The 24,067-nt window shown below is 42.3% G+C and overlaps 1 protein-coding gene across 2 annotated transcripts in view; it reads right to left on the bottom strand.

The window, feature by feature from the left end:
• Positions 1-24,067, bottom strand: part of LOC117347952 (synaptotagmin-4-like) — a 70,339-nt gene that overhangs the window by 8,953 nt on the left and 37,319 nt on the right. Inside the window, exons 2-4 of one of the 2 annotated variants that reach the window (XM_033919472.1) lie at positions 11,991-12,118; positions 6,264-7,168; positions 1,458-1,620 (exon numbers count right to left, since the gene is read on the bottom strand). In XM_033919472.1, coding sequence (XP_033775363.1) covers positions 1,458-1,620; positions 6,264-7,168; positions 11,991-12,021 — 1,099 coding nt within the window. In that variant the 5' untranslated portion in view covers positions 12,022-12,118. The remainder of the gene's footprint in view (positions 1-1,457; positions 1,621-6,263; positions 7,169-11,990; positions 12,119-24,067) is intronic. The other variant, XM_033919471.1, reaches the window with a different exon arrangement.

Below are 24,067 nucleotides of genomic sequence, written 5' to 3'. Positions count from 1 at the left end.
TCTTAAAGATCTCGGTGGGTCATAGGGAATCAATACTCTATCTATGAAAGCTGGGGAATTAGTCTGCATAGTTTTGAATGTCAAAAGGGCTATTTTATAAGTTATCCTATGTGAGATTGGTAACCAGTGGGCGTCTTTTAGCAGAGGGGTAACATGGTCATACTTTGTTGCTCTGGAAATTATCTTGATGGCCGTATTTTGAATTAGCTGCAGACGTTTCAAATCTTTGTGATATATACCTTTTAAAAGTGAATTGCAATAATCTATTTTTGAAATTATGAGTGAATGAATCAAAATGTTGAGAGAACTGGTGTCAAGAAAAGGGGCCAATGATCGAATCATTCTTAGTTTGTAAAAACAGTTTTTAACCAGAGTTAAATATGTCTTTTTTGAACCACAACAGTTAACTGCTTTTCTGGCTATGTCTCAACTGGATAAAGAGAAATCAACAGCTCTATAATTTATATAACTGCCCATACCTCAGTTCTGTCTGTAATTTATCTTCTTATATTATTCTTTTTTTTTTGCTCGCTTTAATGTAATCTTGGATCTATATTTTGAGGACTTGAGTTGAGTTAGTTGAAAGAATTTTCTTTGCATTTTGTTTAATTTGGTCTGATTATGATTTGTATTGGATATAGGTCATATCCTACTAACTTACTTTCTGTGCAGGTGATTACTTGGTATGTAATTTGAAAATCAATAAAACAATGATAAATTAAAGTGAATCCTAGAAATCACCGGAAGCCAGTGAGATTTTGACAGAAGCGGGAAACATGGTCAAATTTGCTTTTTGCGAAGATCAACCTAGCCGCAGTGTTCTGGATCTGCTGAAGCCTTTGAAGATTTTTATTGGTTAGACTTAGATAGATGGAATTACAATAGTCCAGTCTGGAAAGAATGATTGATTGTACAAGGACAGCAATATGTTGTTGGCGGAGGCAGGATCTCACTTTCCTCAACGTGTGAAGACTAAAAAAACATTTTTTTTGCCAGAGAATTGAGATGATCATTAAAGGAAAGTGTAGAGTCAATAACGATGCCCAAAACTTTGCTTGATAATTTTCTATAACCTGCTTACATTGAGTGTGTGGCGCAGTGGTTAGAGCTACAACCTCAGCACCCTAGGCAAGTCACTTACCCCTTCTTCTACTAAACTGCACTAGCGGTTTTAGCGCGGGGAGCCGCGCTGAATGGCCTGCGCTTCTCCCGACGCTCATAGAGTTCTTATGAGCGTTGGGAGCAGCGTGGGTCATTCAGTGCAGTTCCTGGCGCTATAACCGCTAGCGCGGTTTCGTAGAAGAGGCCCTTAATCACCCATTAGGTAGCGTGTGAGCCCACCAGGACAGATAGGGGAAAATGCTGAATGTAAACCATTTAGGCTATAAGTGGTATATAATTACTAAATAAATAATGTGGGATATAAGTTTAATAAATAATAATATAAATTGCCCTACCTGGTGCTCCTGGCATGCGCGTCACTCTGCTCAGATTTTCGGCTTTGCGAATCAACACCTTGATGCGATTAGCCAGTGCTTGGTACTGCAGGAGAAGGAAGAGTTGGCCCAAGGACTTGGGCTCAAACAGTGAAGAACTTGTAACATCCAGGGAACTGAGGCACTGGAACAAGGTGGACAGAATAATAACAATAATAATAATATTTTTATGTTTATACCTGAGCATGGGTATTGGACACCAGCGCACTCATAAAGCTGCAGTTGCCAATTACGCTGCTAGCTTTCACTCAAGGTGTGAAAAATAACAAAAACATGGAAAATGACGCATAACGCAAGGTTCACCCAAAATATAATTTTATTGCTTTTATTTTTCCATCATGGACCTCAAAAGCTAGTTGCATTAGCGGGAGGTCGTTATAGTTGCCAAAATGCTGGCCTTTTGATAACGATCTCAACCCGATACTTCAAAGCTCCCCAATATATACTTTCAGTCCAGTGTGACATCATTGGCCGTGGGCCAATCCAAACTAACAGAGGTGGCAGTACCTCTCAGTTCTATGCGGTTTACAATAATAAAAAAAGCTGGACAACACAGCGATAATACAACAGTAGCATAAAATTCAAGTGATTAATAACGTCAGATAAATTTATCAAAAAGATAGGTTTTAACATTTTTCCTAAAATCTTGGTTAGAATAAGAAGCTGCAATCATACCACTTAAAGTTTTACTCCATTTACCAGCTAGGAAAGATAAGGAAGGTTCTTTCAAGAAATCTTTTATACATGCATCCTTTTAAGGATGGAAAAGAGAATAGAGAAAGACTGAAGCTGCCCCGGCCCCATTCCTGTAAGCTCTGCCTTAACCGCACAAGCCTCAAACACTTATGATTTTAAAGTGTTTGAGGCTTGTGCAGATCAGGATAGAACTTGCAGGAATGGGGCAGGGACAGGAAAAGAACTCGTGGGGATGGGACAGGAAAATGAGTTCCTGCGGGGACGGGGGAAAATTTGTCCCTGTGTCTTTCTCTGCTCAGCACACTGGCATAAATGGCAGTGAATGGGGCTAGTGTATATTTCAAATAGGTTTAGAGGAAGTTGTTTGATTCAGTGTTATTTGGGGGCTAATTTTTTAAACAAGCTGCCTAGTTTTAGGTGGAAAGGCAGCGTATAAATAATTGTATTCTTTAGATTCCAGATGAACTGCTCCACAACAAAATCTAAATATTAAAATATTCATTGTTGGCAGTGAAAACATCCTGCTGTAAACGTTGATTTATTTATATATTTATTCATTTTTTATTGGAATTTATTAACCGCCTTTATAAAGAGATTCACCCAAGGCGGTGTATGGTAAATAGAGTTCAACATAAAATGTACAATTTTGTTAACAGTATAACAATAGTAAAATGACCAACTATAAACATAAATACAGTGAATGAAGTAATCCCCAAATCAGCAAACACTTTAAACTCAAAAGCAGCAACATTCTAGAGCTCAGATTGTGATGTCATAATGCCTCATTCCACCAATGCCTAAGCTCCATCCTCATCTGCACAAGCCTCAAACACTTTAACATCATAAGTAGCAACATTCTAGAGCTCAGATTGTGATGTCATAATGCCTCATTCCACCAATACCTAAGCTCTGTCCTCATCTGCACAAGCCTCAAACACTTCAAAATCATAAGTAGCAACATTCTAGAGCTCAGATTGTGATGTCATAATGCCTCATTCCACCAATACCTAAGCTCCGTCCTCATCTGCACAAGCCTCAAACACTTAAAAATCATAAGTAGCAACATTCTAGAGCTCAGATTGTGATGTCATAATGCCTCATTCTACCGATGCCTAAGCTCTGTCCTCATCTGCACAAGCCTCAAACACTTAAAAATCATAAGTAGCAACATTCTAGAGCTCAGACTGTGATGTCATAATGCCTCATTCCACCGATGCCTAAGCTCTGTCCTCATCTGCACAAGCCTCAAACACTTTAACATCATAAGTAGCAACATTCTAGAGCTCAGATTGTGATGTCATAATGCCTCATTCCAGCAATACCTAAGCTCTGTCCTCATCTGCACAAGCCTCAAATATTTTAAAATCATAAATGTTTGAGGCTTGTGCGGTTAAGGCAGAGCTTACAGGAATGGGACAGGGTTAGGGACAGTGACAAAACTCACGGGGACGGGACGGGGAAATTGAGTTCCTGCAGGGACAGGGAAAAATTTGTCCGTGTCAATCTCTACTACACGCCAAGGAGCTAAGTGCCGATATTATTAGATGGGGACAAGATGGGTAATACAGAGTCCACTGGAATAAATAGATGGGTGGCAAAACTCAAGACAAGTTGTTTCTATAGGAAAGTATATGTAGCAAGCTAGTCCAGAATGAATGAATAGTCAGTCACCCTAGGTGTTAAAGGTTTGGGAGAAGAGCTAGGCTTTCGCCTATTTCTTGAGTAGAGGTAGTCTGGAGTTAGACGGAGCCCCTCAGGGAGTAAGTTCCTGAGAAGGCTCGCTGGCGGGTATCACATCATACAATTTCTTTTGATGAGGGAACAGGAAGTGACTCTCCTTGAGGGGACTTCAGAGGTCTCAAAGGTGTGTAAACTAAACTAAACCTTAAGTTTATATACCGCATCATCTCCACAGAAGTGGAGCGCGACACGGTTTACAGGAATTAATAAAGAGAGGAACTCCAATGGAAAGAAGAAGGGCTTGGTAAAAAGGAAGGAAAGAGGGGACTTAGTATAATGGAGAGGGAGGGAGGAGTTACATTTTGGAGAAAAGCCAAGTTTTCAAATGTTTTCTGAAGCTTAACTTAAAGAATAAATATTCTGGCTCATTTTGTCCAAGGACCTTGAAAATCAAACCGAGTTTTAAATTTAGCCCTGTAAGGTACTGGTAGCCAGTGTAGGGCATGATGTGGTCCTGCCGCTTGCAGCCTTATATCGGTCAGGCTTCGGCATTCTGAAATAGTGTTGCTGAGCGTTTTTTGTAGGTTTTGGTTGGCATCGTGAATCGTTTAAGCTTTCTCGAGAGTAGGCAAAACGTGGACCGCATTGGGCGATTGTTTTAATGCAGACGTTTTGTTTCGGAGCAGTTCATCGGGTACAAGGGGATTGATTTTTTTTTACTCTGTCAGAAACGACAAAGACTAGGGGACACTTACTAATATGTCAGACTAGTGAGATATTTTTTTAAAAAACATTAGTGAATTATTGATATGTGGCAACATTTTTGAAGTGAAATCATTCTAAATTTTGCAATTCAGGGCTCCTTTTGCTAAGGCGCGCTAGCGTTTTTAGCGCATGCAGCGGATTAGCACGCGCGCTACACGGCTAGAACTGACGCCAGCTCAATGCTGGTGTTAGCGTCTAGCGCGCGCTATTCCACGCATTCATGCCCTAACGCGCCTTTAGTAAAAGGGCCTTTCTGTTTTGTAGTCTCACTCTCAACTTTTGGAAACAGTTGAATCGTGAAAATCAGATAACGCCATCATAGGAAGGAGTGGCCTAGTGGTTAGAGCTACAGCCTCGATACCCTGAGGTTGTGGGTTCAAATCCCATGCTACTCCTTGCGACATGGAATTGTCCAGATCAGAATGATGTGCACTAAAAAAGTGTCCTCCAACTCATCTGGTAATGTGAAGATCTTTATTCCTGGGGGATGGGCCGTGGCTGAAGGAAAGAAGGGAGGGGAGCTGCTTTTCAGACTGGCTGTTGCGGTTGAAAGTTCCTTGTAGCAAAGGATTTTTCAGCGATCGAAGTTTTGGTTAAATTTATGTGAGTGGCAGCTTTCTTTGGATATCATCTTCCGTGATTCTTAAGACTCCTGAGGCAGGCCTGTTGGCCGAAACATGTACATGTCGAGCCATTGAATCACTGACTCCTTGTGACATAACATAAAAACTTACTGCAATACTGTTAAGTTCCATGTGGTGTTACCTAAGGAGCTTCTGAACAAATATAGTTGATAGGTCACAATTAGAGAATTTAAATCTTTATCCTAAGATGCTGCGTAATAATACCCTGTGCAAGTCACTCAGTCCTCCATTGCTCCAGGTACATTAGATAGTTTGTGGGACAGATAGAGAAAAATGCTTGAGTACCTGAATGCAAACTGCTTAGATAATCTTGAAAGGCAGTATACAGTATATAAACTCCTGTTTTTTGACTGACTTATTTATTCAATTTTCTATTAGGTTCTCCCAGGGGAGCTCAGAAGGAAGGCTGTGGGGCTGGCACGAGCAGCATATAACAGTCACACTGTTTGCTGCCGGTAAAGATCAGACCTTTAAAGGAATGTGGGAAAGGATTTGGGAGTTTTTAATTGGCGGGGCATGGGGATCCCCACCAGCTATCTCACAGATATGCTGCTACTGCGTGGGCCTGAGCCCAAAGTGGGTGGGCCTGGGTCCACCTGTGGTCATGCCCCTTCAGAAGTAATAATCTGATCAATTTATCCCTACCCCACCTTCTCCTTTAGATCTCTGATTCCTGGGTCCGCCTGTCACTGATTTGACAGAATAGCCAATTGTACAGCATAAAAATAACCTTCCCTCTGGCTTACGATGGTAAAAAGCATGAGATGCCTATGGAATCAGTGTAGGGTAGATTGGCTACTTTCCTGCATTTAGAAATTCAGGCTTTGCATTTTGAGTTAAAGAAACGACTCTTTTTTGCCTTGCTCCCATCCAATCAGATGCATTAGCAGTCTCATGGCTTATCCTTCAACTGCTTTGCAAATGCTTCAAAGCATCCCACAATGTCACCCATAAAATAACCATGAAGAAGTTCACCTCTAACCTTTTTGAGCTTGGTTTTGGTGGCAGAAAGTTCTCTGCTGTAGCCAGAAGATTCTTCGGTGTTCCACTTGCCTTGTGCACACGGGAACAGCACCTCTCCAATGAAGGAATCCTTCAGGCTGTGAAACTCTCTCATGTACACGGCAAAGCGCAGGGTAAATCCTTGAAGCTCCTCCAGGCTGTAGCTACTGAAGTGAAACTGCTCTCTGAACTCGGGATTCAGGCTCTTCCTGCGCAGGGCTGTCCGTTGGGGTTCAATGAATTTGGGAAGGAGGTACACCTTGACGTATGAATCACAGCTACTGTAAAATCTCTTGGACAGATTGGACACGCCAATCACCGTGACTGTGAGAGTTGCCTTGGACTGTGAGTAAGACAGGGTGAAGTGAAGCAGCGGTCGCCTTTTGCTCTTTACGTTTGAAAGGTCACTGGGTATGGTCTGGGACTGGCAAATCAACGATGCTGACGTTGGACTCATTAATCTGCTGTGTTCATCATAAGCCACGCTACTTCCAGGCAGAGTTCTGCGACGTTCTATGGTCCACTTGGGTTTCGAGGACAAACAGCTATTTGGGGGTAGCGTGATGCTGGGTAAAGAGACCCTGCTGTTAGAGCTGCTTTTCTCTGAACTGAAGGGTCCCGGCAAGTGATTTGGTAAAGATGATGTACCTTTCAGAACCTCTCCATCTATTTTCGCATACTGCAATTTGATAGGGATGGTGTTCTTGCATGGCATCGGGCCTGAGATGTCCACCACCCTGTGCTCTGGGGTTTGCTTTTTGTAGCTGCTGTCATTGCTGGTCGTCAAGTTTTGCCTTTTGCTTCGACGCCAGCATACAGTACATCCCAGGAGAAAAGAGAAGCTTAGGAGAGCCAGGCCTGTGCCCAAGAGGACCTGCAAATGCACTAAAGAGAGACACGAGTTAAATTACAAGAGAAAAAGACAGGGAGGAACAGAGAAAGGGAAACAAGAATGGTTTCCAAAAACATCAGAAACAATAATCACAGATTTATATATCACTTAACACTCAGGCTGGAGATAAGAGAAAATTTGAAAGATTGAAGCCCAGGGAAATCGTATGCAATGATATGACATTCTGAGGCACCATAAAACATGAGACTTTAATAAGATTATTTGATAAGCATTTTAAAACCTAGACATCAGATATGAATCAGAGCATATTCATTTATAAAACTCTGTAAGAGAGGAGGTGGGGAGGGGGGTGGAGGGAGAAAAAGGGAGAAACTGTGTGAGCTCTGCCACTTCAGTGATAGAGTTTAGGAGTAAAACATTTCAAATGCTATTGAAAAGAAGTAAAGGAGACAGCAATTTTGGAAACATCAGATAAAGATTTGGTTAAACCAGCAACTCTTATACTATCTGTGGCATTGTTGCCGGATAAAGATTGGATTTTGAAAATGTTCTTTAGGAACAAGAGTAAGGAGTTTCTGGGTTTGAAAATTCAAATGTTTCCAGACGTTAGTAGAGAAACTCAGAATCGTAGACGTCAGTTTCTTTTGTTGAAAGCAGGAGTTACACAGCTGGGTGGCATTTTCTTTTTACGTTTCCCATGTAAATGTATAGTAAGATATCGAGATAATAAGTATGTGTTTTTTGAGCCATCTCAACTTACAGCTTTTCTGACACTGAAACGTCTGGAAAAAGAGGGTATAACAACAACTACCACAATAACAACTAAGTAATTGTTGGACTTGGTATAGAATAATTCCTCAAGTCAGACACATGATACTGTTCTTTTTTATATAGAATTTACAATTGATTTCCTTAAAAGTTCACTCTTTTATATATATCTTGGATCACATAATTATTGAGGACTTGAGATTGTCCGATTTGAATTTTGTTCTTATTATGTTAATGATTTACTTATTATTTGTGTTCGATCTGACAATCTTTCAGTACAAAATGTTTTGATTTTGTTAAAATTTTTAAAATGATAAATAAAGGAAGAAAAAAAAAACAAACAAAAAAAAAAAAAAAAAAAAGAAGTAAAGGAGAGACTGCGCAAACAGTACTAACTTAACTGTGGGGGTTCCCTCCCCAAACCCCCCACCTCTGAGCACTTTAGGATTGAGTTTGGGTCTGGTGCGCTGATGTCCTGTGCACGATTGTCTGCTCGGTATTGTTGGCGCTCGATTTTCCTGCGCGTTTTTGACTATGAACCGTGAAATACTGTACATGCAGTATCCCCAAATGAATACTGCCTTAAACACACTAATTATTTATAATTTTTTCCCAAGGTACTTTAGTTAGATTGTGAGCCTTCGGGACAGTAAGGGAATTTCTAAGTACCTATCTTATTTATAATTTTATTAGACCTAATGTATTTTATGTAAACCGCTTCGAACCTAACGGATTAGCGGTATATAAGAAATAAATTACATTACATTACATTACTTTGGGGCTCGCAATCAAAAGACTAAGACGTCCCCAAAAAAACACCTAATCGCCCAGACGTCCAAGTGCCGATAATCGAAACCATTTTCCTGGACATCTAGCAGTACGTTTCTCCTGCTGTGCATCCAGAGTTCCAGGGGGTGTTTTGGGAGACATGTTATGGGTTTCTTTTGGGTGGGCTTAACTTGGACTTCCAGCACATATAACTAAATCTTTCCCAAAATGTCTTGGATGGAACTTAGATGTTCAGAGTTGACCTGTTTTAGAAGTGTCTAAGTGCTACAAATGTGCCCAAACTGACAAGATGACCACTGGATGCATTAAGGTATGGCCCCCCTCACACTTTCCCACTCCTCATTAACCCCCTCTCACCCTGTAAAAAATCTGAATGAAAGAGTACATATCTAGAACAGCACCAGGTATGGGAAAGTCTAGCAGAGCATCACACAAGTATATTAAGAAACCTAGTGGATAGACCAGTGAACCATAGAAAGGTGGACCCAGAACCATAAGCCATTAACCACTACATTTATGGTGGAAGGTGTAAGCCCTCTAAAACCCACCAAAACCCTATTCCACTGCCATGTAGGTTCCACCTGCAGCTGTGAGGGCTATTGGGGTGGTAGATAGGTAGGTCTAATAGGTTTTGGGGAGGTTTGGAGGGATCAGCATAAATTAAAAGGGGTATATGGCAAGATGTACTTCCACTACTTTGTTGGCATGTCTGTGTTGCCAGTCCATCACAATGATGGCCACTCCCACTTCCAAATGGTTAGGAATTGGATGTTTTCAACTTGGACATTACTAAGGTCAAAAAGGGGGGTATAAAATTAGATGTCCTGTCAACCTAGACGTCTAAGTAGGCGATTTTTGAAAAAAAATATTTTGGGATGTCTAACTGTTCAGCTTTGAAAATGGAGGTTTCTGTGCTTCCGACTTTGGATGTTTAGCGGGAAATGTCCAAATCGGACTTAGATGTCCTTTTTTGAAAATGGCCCTCCACATGTATAGTTTGCTATAAGTTACATGCTTTGTCATTGTTCTTCTATCAACTGAGTTATAGGAGTTCAATTTAAAAAAAAAATGTTGGATCAGATAAAATGTTTTGGGGGTGAACTGAGCTATTTGTGTGGAGAACTTTAAAAGTTTGAACTGCTTATTCAGCCTCCCATGTGATTGTGTACCCAGTTCCCACTCCACAGGGCTTACCAGGCAGTCACCTGGGCAGTGTTATAGTAAGGGGTGGGGGGGAAGCAGACCACCCTGGGTGCCATCTTGGTGGGGGAGCTCCCCATTCTACACTTGCGCCTTCCCCCCCTTGTACCTCTTTAAATCTTCACCAGTGTGAGCAATTTCTCCAGCCTACTGCTCGTGCCGGCCTGGATTCCCCATGAAATCACTTCCTGGTCACAGGGCCAGGAAGTGAATTCAGAGGAAAAGCCAATGCTGGTGCGAGCAGCAGGCCGGAATGGAGGGCATGAGTGTGGCGCTGGGGACTTGGAAGGAGCGGGAGGCCAGAGAGGAGGGCATGGGGACACCACTTCCCTGGGCACCTCCTACCCATAGAAACATAGAAGATGACGGCAGATAAGGGCCATAGCCCATCAGGTCTGCCCACTCTACTGACCCACCCCCAAGTCTACTATCCTAGGGATCCAACTCCTGGTGACAGGTTCCCTTGGCTTAACCCTCTAAGGGATCCCACATGGGCATCCCATTTGCTCTTAAATTCTTGCACGCTGTTTGCCTCGATCACCTGCACTGGGAGCTCATTCCAAGGATCAACCACTCTCTCGGTGAATAAATATTTCCTGGTGTCGCCATGAAATTTCCCGCCCCTGAGTTTGAGCGGATGCCCTCTTGTGGCTGAGGGTCCTTTGAGAAAGAGAATCTCTTCTTCCGTCTCAATACGGCCGGTAATATACTTAAACGTCTCGATCATGTCTCCTCTATCCCTACGTTCCTCGAGTGAGTACAGCCGCAAATTTTTCAGTCTTTCCTCGTACGATAGATCCTTGAGCTCCGAGACCATCCTGGTGGCTATCCGTTGCACCAACTCTACTCTAAGCACATCTTTTCGGTAGTGTGGCCTCCAGAATTGCACACAGTATTCCAAATGAGGTCTCACCATGGTTCTGTATAATGGCATTATGACTTCAGGCTTCCGGCTGACGAAACTCCTGCGGATGCAACCACTGCACCTGGGCACATACAGCTCCAGAGAAAGGAGGATGGATTGAGGCATCTAGGTTTTACTTGCATTGTTTTCGAAAGAAGTAAAACCTGGATGTCTCAATTTGTCCTCCTCTTTCTGTAAGCCTAACTTTACATACTAAACCAGTGGTCTTTTTAAGTTGGGGGTCACTTTAGATCCAAGTAAGCTAAAGAAGAGCCATATAGGGGGAAATTCTGTAAATGGCATCTAAAAAGATAGGCGCTTACCTCTTGTCAATCACACTTAGACACCTATTTACTGAATCACACCCAATTTAAAACTTAGGTGCCTGTAATATAGGCCAGAGTTATAAAGGCCTCCATTATAGACATCTAAGTCCTTTAGAGAATCGAGCCTAGCGGCGCTATATCCTTTGCCGTCCCTAAACACGCCTACTTTGGAGTTAGGTACCTCTCGGCTCCATGCTCTAGGTGTCTATCACCCAATTTTTATTTTTTCAGTTATGGCTTGTTAAACCAGTTAAAGCTGTTGACCAGTGTGTGCAAATGACATCAACCCCGTCTGTCCACCTCAAGGAGATGGGCATTTCAAAATCCATTCTCTTCTTCTATTGAGAAATGTCTGCTTGTCCTTCAAGCATGCAGGTTTTCTCCCTCTCTGTTGTGAGCTTGGGTAGAAAGGCAGAGAGAAGACCCCCCCCCCCAAGAATGGTGATGTTGGCCATCCCAGAGGTCTCCAGGGCCACCATTGGTAGAGTTACCAGATGTTTGGGAAAACCTGGACATGTCCTCTTCGTGGAGGATTGTCCAGGTAACCAGATGGATTTTTTAAAACAACTGTTTGGGTTTTCGAAGAGCGCCGAGCTCGGGGCCGTGTCTGGAATGCCTCCGAGCCTGTGAAGAGAAGAGGTTTGTGTGGGGCTGAGATGGAACAGGGTGGGGCTGGGGGTGGGGCCATATGTCTGTTTTTTGGCTCTACAAAATCTAGTAACCCTAATCATCGGTCCTCGCGCCTTGCATTGAAGAACACTGCTCTAAACAGAAGGCTAGACATCTTCTGTTGCTCTCAGTCCTTAGTCCCTGCCTTAGAGTACAAATAAATGGCCTTAGAGTACAAATAAATGGACAATAAACTACCAAGGCCTTGGACTGGGTCTGCCTGAGGCATCTGCTGAATTGTTTGATCTGTGTTGCTGGTGTTTTCACTGAGCTCTGCTGCTCTGCTGCTTTTGTTTGATATGCATTCCAGGATGTGATTTCTTGGCCTGTGTGTAAAAGCAAGAAATCATTGTTAGCATGTTGCTTGTAGCTCAGTGCTTACACTATGCCTTTTATTTTATTTCTATTTTTTTTACTCACAAGTCTTAAGCAATGCATCCTTTTACTTGTGCCAGTGAAAAGCTCTCAGATGTTTCCCCTAAATGTCTACTCCTGTGCTTTTTTGGCATGAACAACTGAGCAGCTTTAATTTTTCCTCATTCTTCAACCCCCCCCCCCCCCCCATAGCCTCCAGGTTTCCTGGTTCCAACTCCTCACATCAGAGTTCTCAGCTTGGCCATTCTGGAGAAGAGGTACAATGCATTCACAAGCTGCTAAGTAACCCAATCCCAGGAGGGAGACTTTAGGCCAGTTCTGGTTTTCTGATAAACCCAAAGGGCAACAACAAACAAAAGATCCAACCTGACTGCAGTTAAAAATCGAAACGAGAAACAAAAAACAGAAACTGCAGTGATGATGTACAGGACGCCAAGGCTTTTATCAGACAATCATAAAAGACATAAAACAGTTTGTTGATGAGACCGGACCCAACACAGTCCGTGTTTCGAAGAAACACTCCTTCCTCAGGGGTCCTAACATATATCAGAACAAAGTAACCTGATGGATAACAACTGTATAAAAACTGGAAACAGCGGTGAATAACCGTAAATGCTCTTGTGCGATGCAGGGCCAAAAGGTTTTGGCCCTTGGAAGCCTTGCCACTAAGAGACCTGGTATGTCTGGTGAGGACAGGACAGGGCAGTCCGTAGAAAAAATGGCACTCCCCCTCCCCAGTTCCTAAATTAAGACACAGTGGTTCTCAAACCTATAGTGTATTAGGGGACCACTAGCCAGCCAGCTTTTCAGAATATCCCTAATGAATATGCATGAGCAAGATTTAGAAACATGATGGCAAATAAAGGCCAAACGGTCCATCCAATCTGCCCATCCACAGCATCTACTATCTCCTCCTCTCCCTAAGAGATCCCATATGCCTGTGCCCGTCCTATACTTTCTTGAATTCACAATCTTTATCTCCACCACCTCTACCGGAAGACTATTCTGCGTATCTACCATCTTTTCTGTAAAAAAGTATTTCCATAGATTACTCTTGAGTGTATCACCTCTTAACTTCATCCTAAATAGGCAATTCTCTTTCATGCATATTCATTAGGAATATTCTGAAAACCCGAATGGATGGTGGCTCCTCAGGATAGGTTTGAGAACCACTGGTTTCAAGTTTAATAGTTTCTTGATATACCGTCTATCATACATATCTAAATGGTTTACAATAAGGTTAATAGTATAAAAAGATTAAAAGTGCTCTATTAATATTAAAGGGATTTCACAGACTGAGCTTAACTAACATGGAACCAAGAGGAAAAGGGGGAATGGAGTACACAGTTACATCGAGATATAAATTTGTAAGGGAGAGGAGAAAACACAGTAGGTTGGGAGTGATTTGCCATCCTCGAGTGAAATGTTCATTGTCATGTATTGAATGCATCTTTGAATAGGAACGTTTTAAGTTTAGATTTGAATTTCACCAAGGAAGATTCTTGTCGAAGGTCTAGAGGCCATGACTGAAAAGATTGTTTTACAAGTTGTATCATAAACAATTTTGCGGATGGAGGGAATTATTAATAAATTCTGAGTGTTTGATCTGAGTGTTCTCGATGAAGTATATGGGGTAAGGATTTTATCGATAAATGCTGGAGTGTTTGCGGGTCTTGTTTTAAAGGAGTATTTTGTAAGTTATGCAACGTGGGATGGGCAGCCATTGAGCGTCGCAGAGTAAGGGCGTTACATGGTCGAATTTTTTGGCTTTGTAAATGAGTTTGATTGCTGTGTTCTAGAGAATTTGTAGTTACAGTAGGATTTCTTTCTGTGTTACACCTTGTTATAGGGAGTTACAATAATCAAGGTGAGAAACGAACAGAGAATGGATAAGAATGTAAAGAGAGGGAGGTTCTAGGAGAAAAGAAATTGAACTTATTGATTTTAATATATAAAAGCATTTTTGGACAACTGAGCTTATTTATTTGTGGTAGGTAAGTTTATTGTTGAGGATAACTCCCCAGTAGCTTTATCTTCATGACCATGTATATTAGATTGAATTCAATACAGTTAGGCATGATTAAATCTTCCTTATCTGTGCTGGGAAACAAAATGCCTTTAGTTTTTTGAATGTTTAACGCAAGTATATTTTTATTTAGCCGTGAGCTGATTTGGTTGCATTTGCGGTTTATTTCTTGAACATCACCTGGAGCATTAGGATTCAAAGGATGTAAAAGCTGAATGTCAACTACAAAGGCAGTAAAGCCTATGGATTGAGCGAGAGTCAGGAATAGAGCAAGGAAGAGATTAAAAAGTATCGGTGAAAGTATAAAGCCCCTTCCAGTTTGACACTCAAGGGAGGAGTTCCTCTTGCCCACTGTTTATGACAACCACATTGAGCCTTTGGGAGCCAGGCTGTGGGCATGGTTGTTCTTTCCAGTCTTAAGTTGGTGCCTTCATGAAAGATGAGTCTGATTAAAGAAGGGGTGTGTAACCATGGTACTCAAAGGCCACAATCTTGTCAGGTTTTCAAGATTTCTACAACGAATAGGCATGAGATTGATTTGCATGTACTTCTTCCATTGTTTAGAAATTGATCTCATGCCTATTCATTGTGGAAATCTTGAAAACACAACTGATTGTGGCCCTTGCAGATTGTAGCTATCCACCCCTGGATTAGAGGATCCCATCATCCTTCTACCTCTTGCCTCACTCTGATCCTGGTTTCTTCTGAAGGTGGCCTGCAGACTGGCACATTCATAAGTGCTGGCAAGGATTCTTTTAACATAGTGCCTGAGGGAGACTACTGCAACAACAGCACGCCAGCAACTCAACATACTCAACATGAAAATAGTTCTCTAGACCCTCCAATCCATGCTAATTTATTTATGAATTATTTCCAGACTGCCCTTCGACTATAAGACCATCAGGGCAGGTTGCAATATTAAAAAGTAGCAACACAAATAAACAAGGAAAACAATTGCAGAATTAAACACAAATAAAAAGGAGGTAGGGGAGAGGAAAAGGCAGCTTACTATCAGAGCGGTGTATTGGATTGCATTAATTACTTTATATACCACTTATCACAATGTATTTAAGCAGTTTACAAAAAAGTATTTCAATTACAAAAATCTAAAGACATAAAAACTATTCCAAAATTCTTATATCTTCAAAAAAATAACAAAAAATCTGCTCACGAATGTCCAAAATCAAGACGAAAAGGAAGTACTAAACAACCAAGTCTTTAATGCTTTACGAAAACCCAAATAGCTTGTTATACTATTAATAGCAGCTGTTGGCCTGTTCCACAGCAAAGGGCCCAAATAACAAAAGGCTCGCTGTCTAGCTGAAGTCAGTTGAATCATTTGGAGTGTAGGAAACTTTAGTAAACACTGTTTAGAAGAACGCAAAATGAAGCACACAGCCTTGAAAGTAATATGAGCAGAAACAGGTCGCCGGTGTCGCTTTCGATATGGGAGTTATACAATCTGATTTTCTCCCATTGACAATACAGTGTACAATATTAACAGCAACAACCAAAACAAAGAAGCGGACGCTTACTGTGGGAGAAATGGTGTGTTTTCCCCTTCTTCAATTTGCAAACTTTTGAGAAAATGGTAAAGTGGTAAAATTAGCTTTTTCCCCCTCCCCTCTTTTTTTTGTAATGCACTGTGCTTCCGACTTTTGTATTTTGTAGTATTTAATGTAACAATTTGCTTTCTTATGCTCTTTATATACTTAGCTCAACTATGTTGTTAAGATTGTTGAGGATCTATTGTTTTTCTAATTCTCTAATAAAATATCTTGGATTCAAAAAAAAAATTGCAAACTCATGTAGGTCTGTGAGTGACCTGGGTGTGAATATCCACGGCAGCATAGTAAATGACGGCAGATAAAGACCCGAATGGTCCATCCAGTCTGCCCAACAATACATTACATTACATTACATTAGTGATTTCTATTCCGCTTGTGCCTTGCGGTTCTAAGCGGATTACAATTAGAAGAGATCTAGACATTACCAAGAGAATTACATAAACAACAATTCGAGTAAATTACATGTTATGGTAGGATGTTACAAATTTAGAGATATCTGGAATTTTTCCGATAAACTTACATAGCAAGATTCAGGAATTACAGGATACAGTGGGGGATGACAATAAATTTGGGTAACCGAAGAGAGTTACCTAACATTGAAGGTAATTTAAGGATATAGTGGGGAATTTTTCAGATAAAATTACATAGTAAGATTCAGGTAATTACAGGATACAGTGGGAAATAACAGTATATTCGGGTAGAAGAAGAAAGTTATCTAACATTGAAGGTGTAGAGGTATTGGATACAGATGGTAGATGCTTATGTAGGGATCTGAGTATTTTGGTAGGTGTGGTTCGAGGAGTTGATTAATGTGTTGTTCATGGGGGGAGAGCATGTGTGATTGGGGAGAGATTAGTGAGTAAGGACGTGTTTTTTGAATAGGAATGTTTTGATTTCTTTTCGAAACACTTTGATTTCTTTTGTTTTGATCATCAGATTGGTGATGGTGGGGTCAATTTTCGCTGCCTGTGCCCCCATAAATCAATCATTTAATTTAAATGGTCCTTTTTCTGAGATATTTCTGGGCCAGTAACCCAGAGCCCTGTCCAGTAGTGTGCTTAGATTCCATCTACTGGAGTCTCCGTCAAAGCTCACTCCAGCTCATCTTAACCATCCCAGCCATCGAAGCCCTCCCCAGCCCGTCCTCAACTGAATGTCCATATACGGGACACAGGCCGTGCAAGTCTGCCCAGTACTGGCCTTAGTTCCTTCAATGCATACCCATTATTTTCTGACTAGGGATCCTCTGCTGTGGTCATCCCACGCTTGTTTGAACTCTTTCACCATTTTCTTCTTCACCACCTGGCTCAATTTTTCTACCTGTGGGTGATGGGGCTTCCGTCAGCCTTCACTGCAGCTGTGGCCTTTCTCCATTCCTCTGCTGCCAGGGCTTATTTAATTTAATTTATTTATTTGTCAAATTTATATCCTGCATAATCCAATGTTCTTAGCGGGTTACAGGCCTAAATTTAGGCAATGATGTGTCTACATTTCAGTGTTTGCTCCTTAATTTTTGGTACATTATTGCCAACTTAGGCTAGTGTTATATAATGGATTTGACATGCAAATTTGCCTTTATAGAATACAAACGTAGTGCTTAGATTTTTGGCCCCTTTCAGTGCCCTTCAAAAAAATTTCTTATACACCACAAACCTACAAATCTAAGCAGTTTACAACATGCACACATAACATACGGTATGTTAACACTAATACGTATAAACTCAACAAAATCTGCAAAATACTTTCTTTCATTCCCTCTTTCCTGAGTCTATGGGAAGAGGTATCCTCCTCTCCCCATATTTTTTGCCGATTTTGTTGAGTTTATATTTAAGACTTCGGCAACCTGTGGGTTTTTTATTTTAACACTAATGCGTAACATTTCTTGAAAACATTTACAACACAGATTCAGTGTTTCACATCTATCATCCCTAAAACATTTTAGTCTCATCTGAATGCCTGAGAAAAGAAACACGTTTCTGAAGATTTTCGAAAAATACTTTGTGTTATATTATGCGAGGTCGGGATTCAAATAATTTAACCAGCTCCTAGCCAGTTAAATCACCCGCGGAGGGCTATCCTGCAGTGCTTAAAAATGATTAGTAGTTACAGTAGTATTTTCATCAGTACTTAACCGATTATTGCTTAAAGCAAAACCAGCTATTTGGGGGGCAGTGGAGTACTAAGGGGGGCGGTCCTTATCCCACTCCTCCCCTTGCCATGCCTGCGCCCCCTTCCCTTCCTTTCCCCATACCTTCAGCTGTTCACTGCCGCGAGCAACAACTTCAATGTGCCGCTCATGACCGCGTCATCTCTCCCGCTATCACTTCTGTTTGCCGCGCATAGGTGCGCGTTGAAGTTCTTGTTGCTCCTGGCGGTGAACAACTAGAGGTGCGGGGAAAGGGAAGGGGAAGCGCATGCGGCAGGGGGTGCGGGGGAGGAGCAGGGGGGGGCAGAGACAAAGAGTGGGGCACCACTGCTTCGGGTGCCACTGTTTAGGGGCATTCTGGCGGCAAGAATCAACATGACTGATTATGTGCCAATATTCAGCACTTATCTGGCCAAACTAAGTACAGAAATAGGACTGACTTTAGGCAGTCCTACGTTTATGTGGTCTTTCATAGCCGGTTAAATGCCGAATATCACACAACTGGCTATGGTACAGTTGAGCAGGCAGACTAGAGGGAAACAGCAACACAAATAATCATGAAGCAATAGTAGCCTAAAGGGCCACAAATGAAACAACTAGGCCAGGGGTGTCCAACCTTTTGGCTTTCCTGGGCCGCATTGGCTGAAAAAAATGTTTCTGGGACCGCGCAAACGCTGCAGCAAGACAGAGGAGGGAGCCGGCAAGACGATAAACACCCGGGGACAGCAGAGGAAAACACTGCATCGCCCTCAACCGGGGCCGCACAAAATACTTCATGGGGCCGCAGGTTGGACACCCCTAAACTAGGCGGATTTTATTGGAGGGCCCAACACAGTAGGGTGGTTACCAGATTTCCTCCTTAATGCAAGAGGACATTTGGCTCACCCCGTTCTGCCTCACCTGCACATGAACCTTGTATATTTTTTTTTCCTGAGCTCGGGCCACATCTGGAGGGCCTCCAGATGCAGCCCCAAGCTTGAGGCTTTCCAAAACCTGGACAAAACTGCCAGGTTATGGAAATCCATCCGGGCAACCGAATAGTCCTCTAAAAAGATGTCCGGATTTTCATGGACATCTGGTAACCCTACAATAAAGCCTTTCTTTTGGCTAATGTATGCATCAAGGGTCATAGATGTGACAGCTATACAAACTCTTGTATAAACCCCACAGTTGCAATGATAAAAGTATCCTTACCTGGTTCTGATTTGCAGGGATATCTGTGAACCTCTATACTACTATTGGTTTCTCACAGTGGCTTACCAAGGACAGGGCAAGGGGGGGAGGTCTGCCCCGGGTGCAGGGAGCTCGGGGGTGCTGGAGTGGTCATGGGTCTGCGGTCCACCGGCTTCCGCCCCCGATGTCAACTTCCTGTTCTGGGGCAGGGAACCAGCAGAGCTGATGGCTGTGCACAGGCAACCGGCAACCCTGCGACTGATCCATGCACCCTCCTGCTGCCTGGAAATGGGGGGGGGGGGAGGGTGGTTCTGGTCAGAGGAGGGGGTGTTTGGTATGCCACCTGGAAATTCAAAGCTGAAACCTGAACATGGCCTGGCATTAAATTTCCAACCATAACATCAGTGGTGACCAGCAAAACACTGGGTGCCACTGGCTGAATCTTGACCCCTGTATGTTTATTATTGTTTTAAACATTGGTCATCATTCGGCAACTTGAATTGAAAAATATGAGCTTTTGAAAATTAATATATAAATAAAATACATTGGCCTAATTTGGAGCGTGACTCCTGCTCTAATCCTTTACCAAGAAGCATGCACACAAGGCTGAAACTATTACATCAACCACTGAAGAACACTGGGAACTGGTTAATGGATGGATAACAGATAAGAGTAATGGAAAAACTTCTGTTTTAATCAGTGGGTCCTTCAGCTGACTCAGTTGTTGATAAGATTCGGTTGCCCTTTTTTTTTATAACACCAACAGCTCACAGAGCCATTTTATACTTTTCCATTAAAAACTCAGTAAAGTCTTTTCTTTAAAGGACTGAAGCTGTAGATAAAATTCTAGAAGGGGAAACTGAACACCTAGGATTCAGCTGGTCAGGATCCAAAGTGCTCTCTTATCAGCAGGGAGCAGGAGCCGGGATCCAGCCCTTCAGCTACTTACAGGAAACAAGAAAAAGGCCTTTTTTTTGAGACAAACTGCAGAACTTCTAGGAATTATGAAAGCGATCCATTATGATCTGGTAAATTCTAACAAGTCAGCACCACGTTCAGATTCACTTCTTTCTGTCCATAATGCTTTCCTGTCGCTCCGTGGTACGATCTCTCCTTGAATACTCAAAAAAGATATAGCAGAATTAGAAGTTTAAAGAAGGGCAACCAAAAATGATAAAGGGAATGAAACATGAGGTTAAGACTCTTCAGTTTGGAAAAGAAACAGCTGAGGAGAGATATGATAGAGGTCTACAAAATCCTAAGTGGTGTAGAACGGTTAAATGTGAACCGATTGCTTAATATGACTAGGAGACACTCAATGAAGTTTCATAGAAACATGACTGCAGATAAAGGCCAAATGGCCCATCTAGTCTGTCTATCCACAGTAACCATTATCTCTTTCTCTTTCTGAGAGATCCCACATGCCTATCCCAGGCCCTCTTCAATTCATGGCAATACTGTTCAAAATGAATAGGAGGAAATATTTTTTTCACTCAACAAATAGCTAAGCTCTGGAACTGTGGTAACAGTGGGTAGTGCATCTGGGTTTAAAAAAGGATTGGACAAGTTCCTGAAAGAAAGGTCCATAGTTTGCTATTAAGATAGACATGAGGGAAGCTACCAACTCTCCCCGGGAATGGTAATATGAAATCTTGCTATTATTTGGGATTCTGCCAGGTGCTTGTGACCTGGATTATCCACTGTTGAGCTAGATGGATCATTGCGCTGCCCCAGTATGGCTATTCTTATGTTCTTGTAATACCTAGATGTAAAAGATGAGCCCTTACAATCTAAATGCAGGAACTGAAAATGTTGGCTAGGCCAACCAACTGAAAAACTTTATTTACTATCTAGTTTGCTTCAGTATGTTTTTTGTGGCTTTGCTATGTATTGTTTTTCAAATATTTTGTTTGTTCTTGCACAGGGCAAAGAGTTAGGTCTGTCTTCCAGCATACACTGTATAAGTGTTATGATTGCTGGTATGGTGCGCAGATGCAATAGGTTGGATGATTAAAAATTAATTTAAAAGAATCACCTACATGACAAAGATCTGAGTGTCCTGTCACATTATAAACCATAGATTTACACTGCTTTGTCATCCTCTGATCACTTATCCATCTCTCCCTGTCTTTCACTTCTCCCCTCCTCCCCCTCCCATTTCGATTGAAACTGTGAATATTAATTTTTTAATGTTTCACATATATATATTTATATTATCACCTTTTGCTCATTTCTGAGCAGAGAAATAATATTTTGCCTTTCAAAGCTAGCCAAAAAAAGTATTAAGCTGGTATAAAAATATATCATCTTCTTTTCTTTTTAAATTTCTATTTATTGCAAATTATGGAAAAGAGATGGGTGCAGATCTCTGAGTGTGTGAATAGATCAGGATGGCTACATCACTTGTAAATAATGGAGAAGCATAAAGCCAAAAGTGAAGGTGAAGGTGGGCAGGACATCTTCAATAACAGAGAGGACCTGATAACAACAACAACAAAAAAATACTGTAGACCAAGGACCATGAAAATATGGAAGCAGTTTCTCACATGACAAAGAAGGTGACCACTTTTTCTGAGGAACAGGCCCTGGCTTTCCGACAGTATAGCCTCTCCTTGCTAAATCCCTCCGATTTAGCCCCCTCCGCATACGATTCCGTGTGGAACACCCTATTGCTCAGGTTCCAAAAAGACAGACAGTTTCAGAGGTAAATCCGCTCTCACTGCAGGGATTCTGGTTCATCCACTCTTTCCCTCCTGTGTTGTCCAAAAAAAAAAAAAAAAAAAAAAAAAAAAAAAAAAAATTCCCTCCACTTAACATACTGCTTCACAATCGATCCAAACAAGCCTTGCCTCCCAGCTTAAAAGGCTCCCCAAGTCAAACATGAAGCCTCCCTTTTGGCTCTTTTTTCTCCTTCTCTGCTCTTCTCTTAAAATCACCCTCTGCTTAAAACCCTCTTCCCCTAATCTACCAGACTCCCCAAATGTCACTAATACCTGCCCCAGCCTAAATATCCCCACGCTGCTACGCACTAGAAGTCACTCTCACAAACATAAATCCCGCAAAGCCAACCTAGCCTACCTAAAGCCTGTGCCCCCTGCCAACCTTCCCAACCATGCCCCTGACTCTCTAACCCCAGTCCCGATACTTTACTGCAACGCCAGATCCGTATGCAACAAGACCCAAATTATGAAAGACCTCCTCACAGATTTTGATCCTGGACTCTTCTGTATCACAGAGTCCTGGATCAAAAAAGATGATTATTATACTCAAAACGAGATTTGCCCCCAGGGCTACCAAGGCCTCTTTTCTCCTAGATTAAACCGTAAAGGAGGCGGACTGGCACTCCTCTACAAATCTTTCTTTAATGTTGAACTCCTCGAAAAAGGCAGCCACCATTCACTAGAATATATGTTAGCCTCTATCAATGATGAGCTCCATCTTCACCCACTAGGTATCTTATTACTTTATCGTCCGCCCACCCCCTGGAGCAATTCCTCCGAACTTGTTTACGAGACCATATCTAACGCTTTCCTTAAGTTCCATAGACTACTGATCATCGGAGATATCAATCTCCACCTTGATGACACCTCTAGTAAAGATGCATCCGATTTCAATAATTTCCTCATCTCTCTCGGCTTCTCCCCCCCCGCCTCCTCTCCAACCCATGAAAAAGGACACTCTCTAGATCTCATCAGCTTCCTCGATCTCACGGATTACAAAACCTCAACCGACGACGTCCGCTGGGATCACGTTCCCTGGTCCGACCACTTCCTAGGAACCTTCTGTCTCCCCATCTTCATGTCCCCCCTTGGAACCTCTCCGCAGTCCTCTAAGTCCATTACTTTCCGTAAGAAAATTTCAAATGACCAGTTCTGGTCCAAATTTCTTGACAATCTCCCATCCAAGCCTAAGCCATCAGATCCTGCAACCAACTGGCACACTTGGACCACTCTCTCAGAATCCACCTACCAATCTCTCGCCCCACTTTCCACCAAAACCATCTCCTACTCCCGTAAGGCCCCCTGGTTCCTCCCACAACACAGGGCGCTAAAACAAAAATGTCGATCCCTGGAACGCATCTGGAAAAAATCGAAATCCCCCACAGATAAACAAATCTGGAGAGTCAACATTAAATCTTACAACAATACACTCAAAAGAGCTAGGAAAGACTTCTATGGTGACAAGATCTCCAGATCGAAAAACCAGAACAGTATGCTGTTCCATATCTGGCGCTCCTTAACCCCCAACACCAACCCTTCTATTCTTCCCTCCTCCCCATCAGTGGATCAACTAGCAAACTTCTTCAACGGAAAGGTCACCGCCTTGAGAAGCTCCTTCCCTCCTGCAGTCTCCTACAATCCTCTGGTGGCCGCCTCCCCCGATCCTACTACAAAGGTCCCCACCCCCATCCCAGTCAATAGATCCTGGACCACCTTTGAGCAAGTATCCGATTCCCAGGTCCTCAAACTCTGTCTGAAACTGAAATCCTGTAATTGCACCTTGGACCCATTCCCATCCTATCTATTTGAGAAAATTCCCGCTCAGGCCATCTCCTCTCTCACTATACTCATAAATTCTGCCCTATTATCGGGCCTCTTCTCCCCTGAAATGGGACGCATTGCACTGACCCCCCTACTAAAGAAAGCTGACCTAGACCCCTCCGCCCCATCTAATTATCGCCCAATAGCAAACATTCCGCTCCTAACCAAACTGCTAGAGTCCATCGTCTCCTCCCAACTTTCAGCCTACCTGGAAAGATTCTCTATCCTCCTACCCTATCAATACGGCTTCAGACCCAACTTCAGTACCGAAACCCTCCTGGCCTCCCTTATCTCGAAGATCCAACAATTTCATTCTCATAAAAAATTTGCCGTTCTCCTTCAATTCGACCTCTCTGCTGCCTTTGATGTCGTCCACCATGACATTCTAATCTTCCTACTCTCCGAGATAGGCATCAGTTCTACAGTCCTCGACTGGTTTTCGAATT

This window comes from Geotrypetes seraphini, chromosome 14, assembly GCF_902459505.1.
Source record: "Geotrypetes seraphini chromosome 14, aGeoSer1.1, whole genome shotgun sequence".
Lineage (NCBI taxonomy): Eukaryota > Metazoa > Chordata > Amphibia > Gymnophiona > Dermophiidae > Geotrypetes > Geotrypetes seraphini.
The sequence above is the reverse complement of the archived record's forward strand: the minus strand, read 5'-3'. Positions and strand labels throughout refer to the sequence as shown.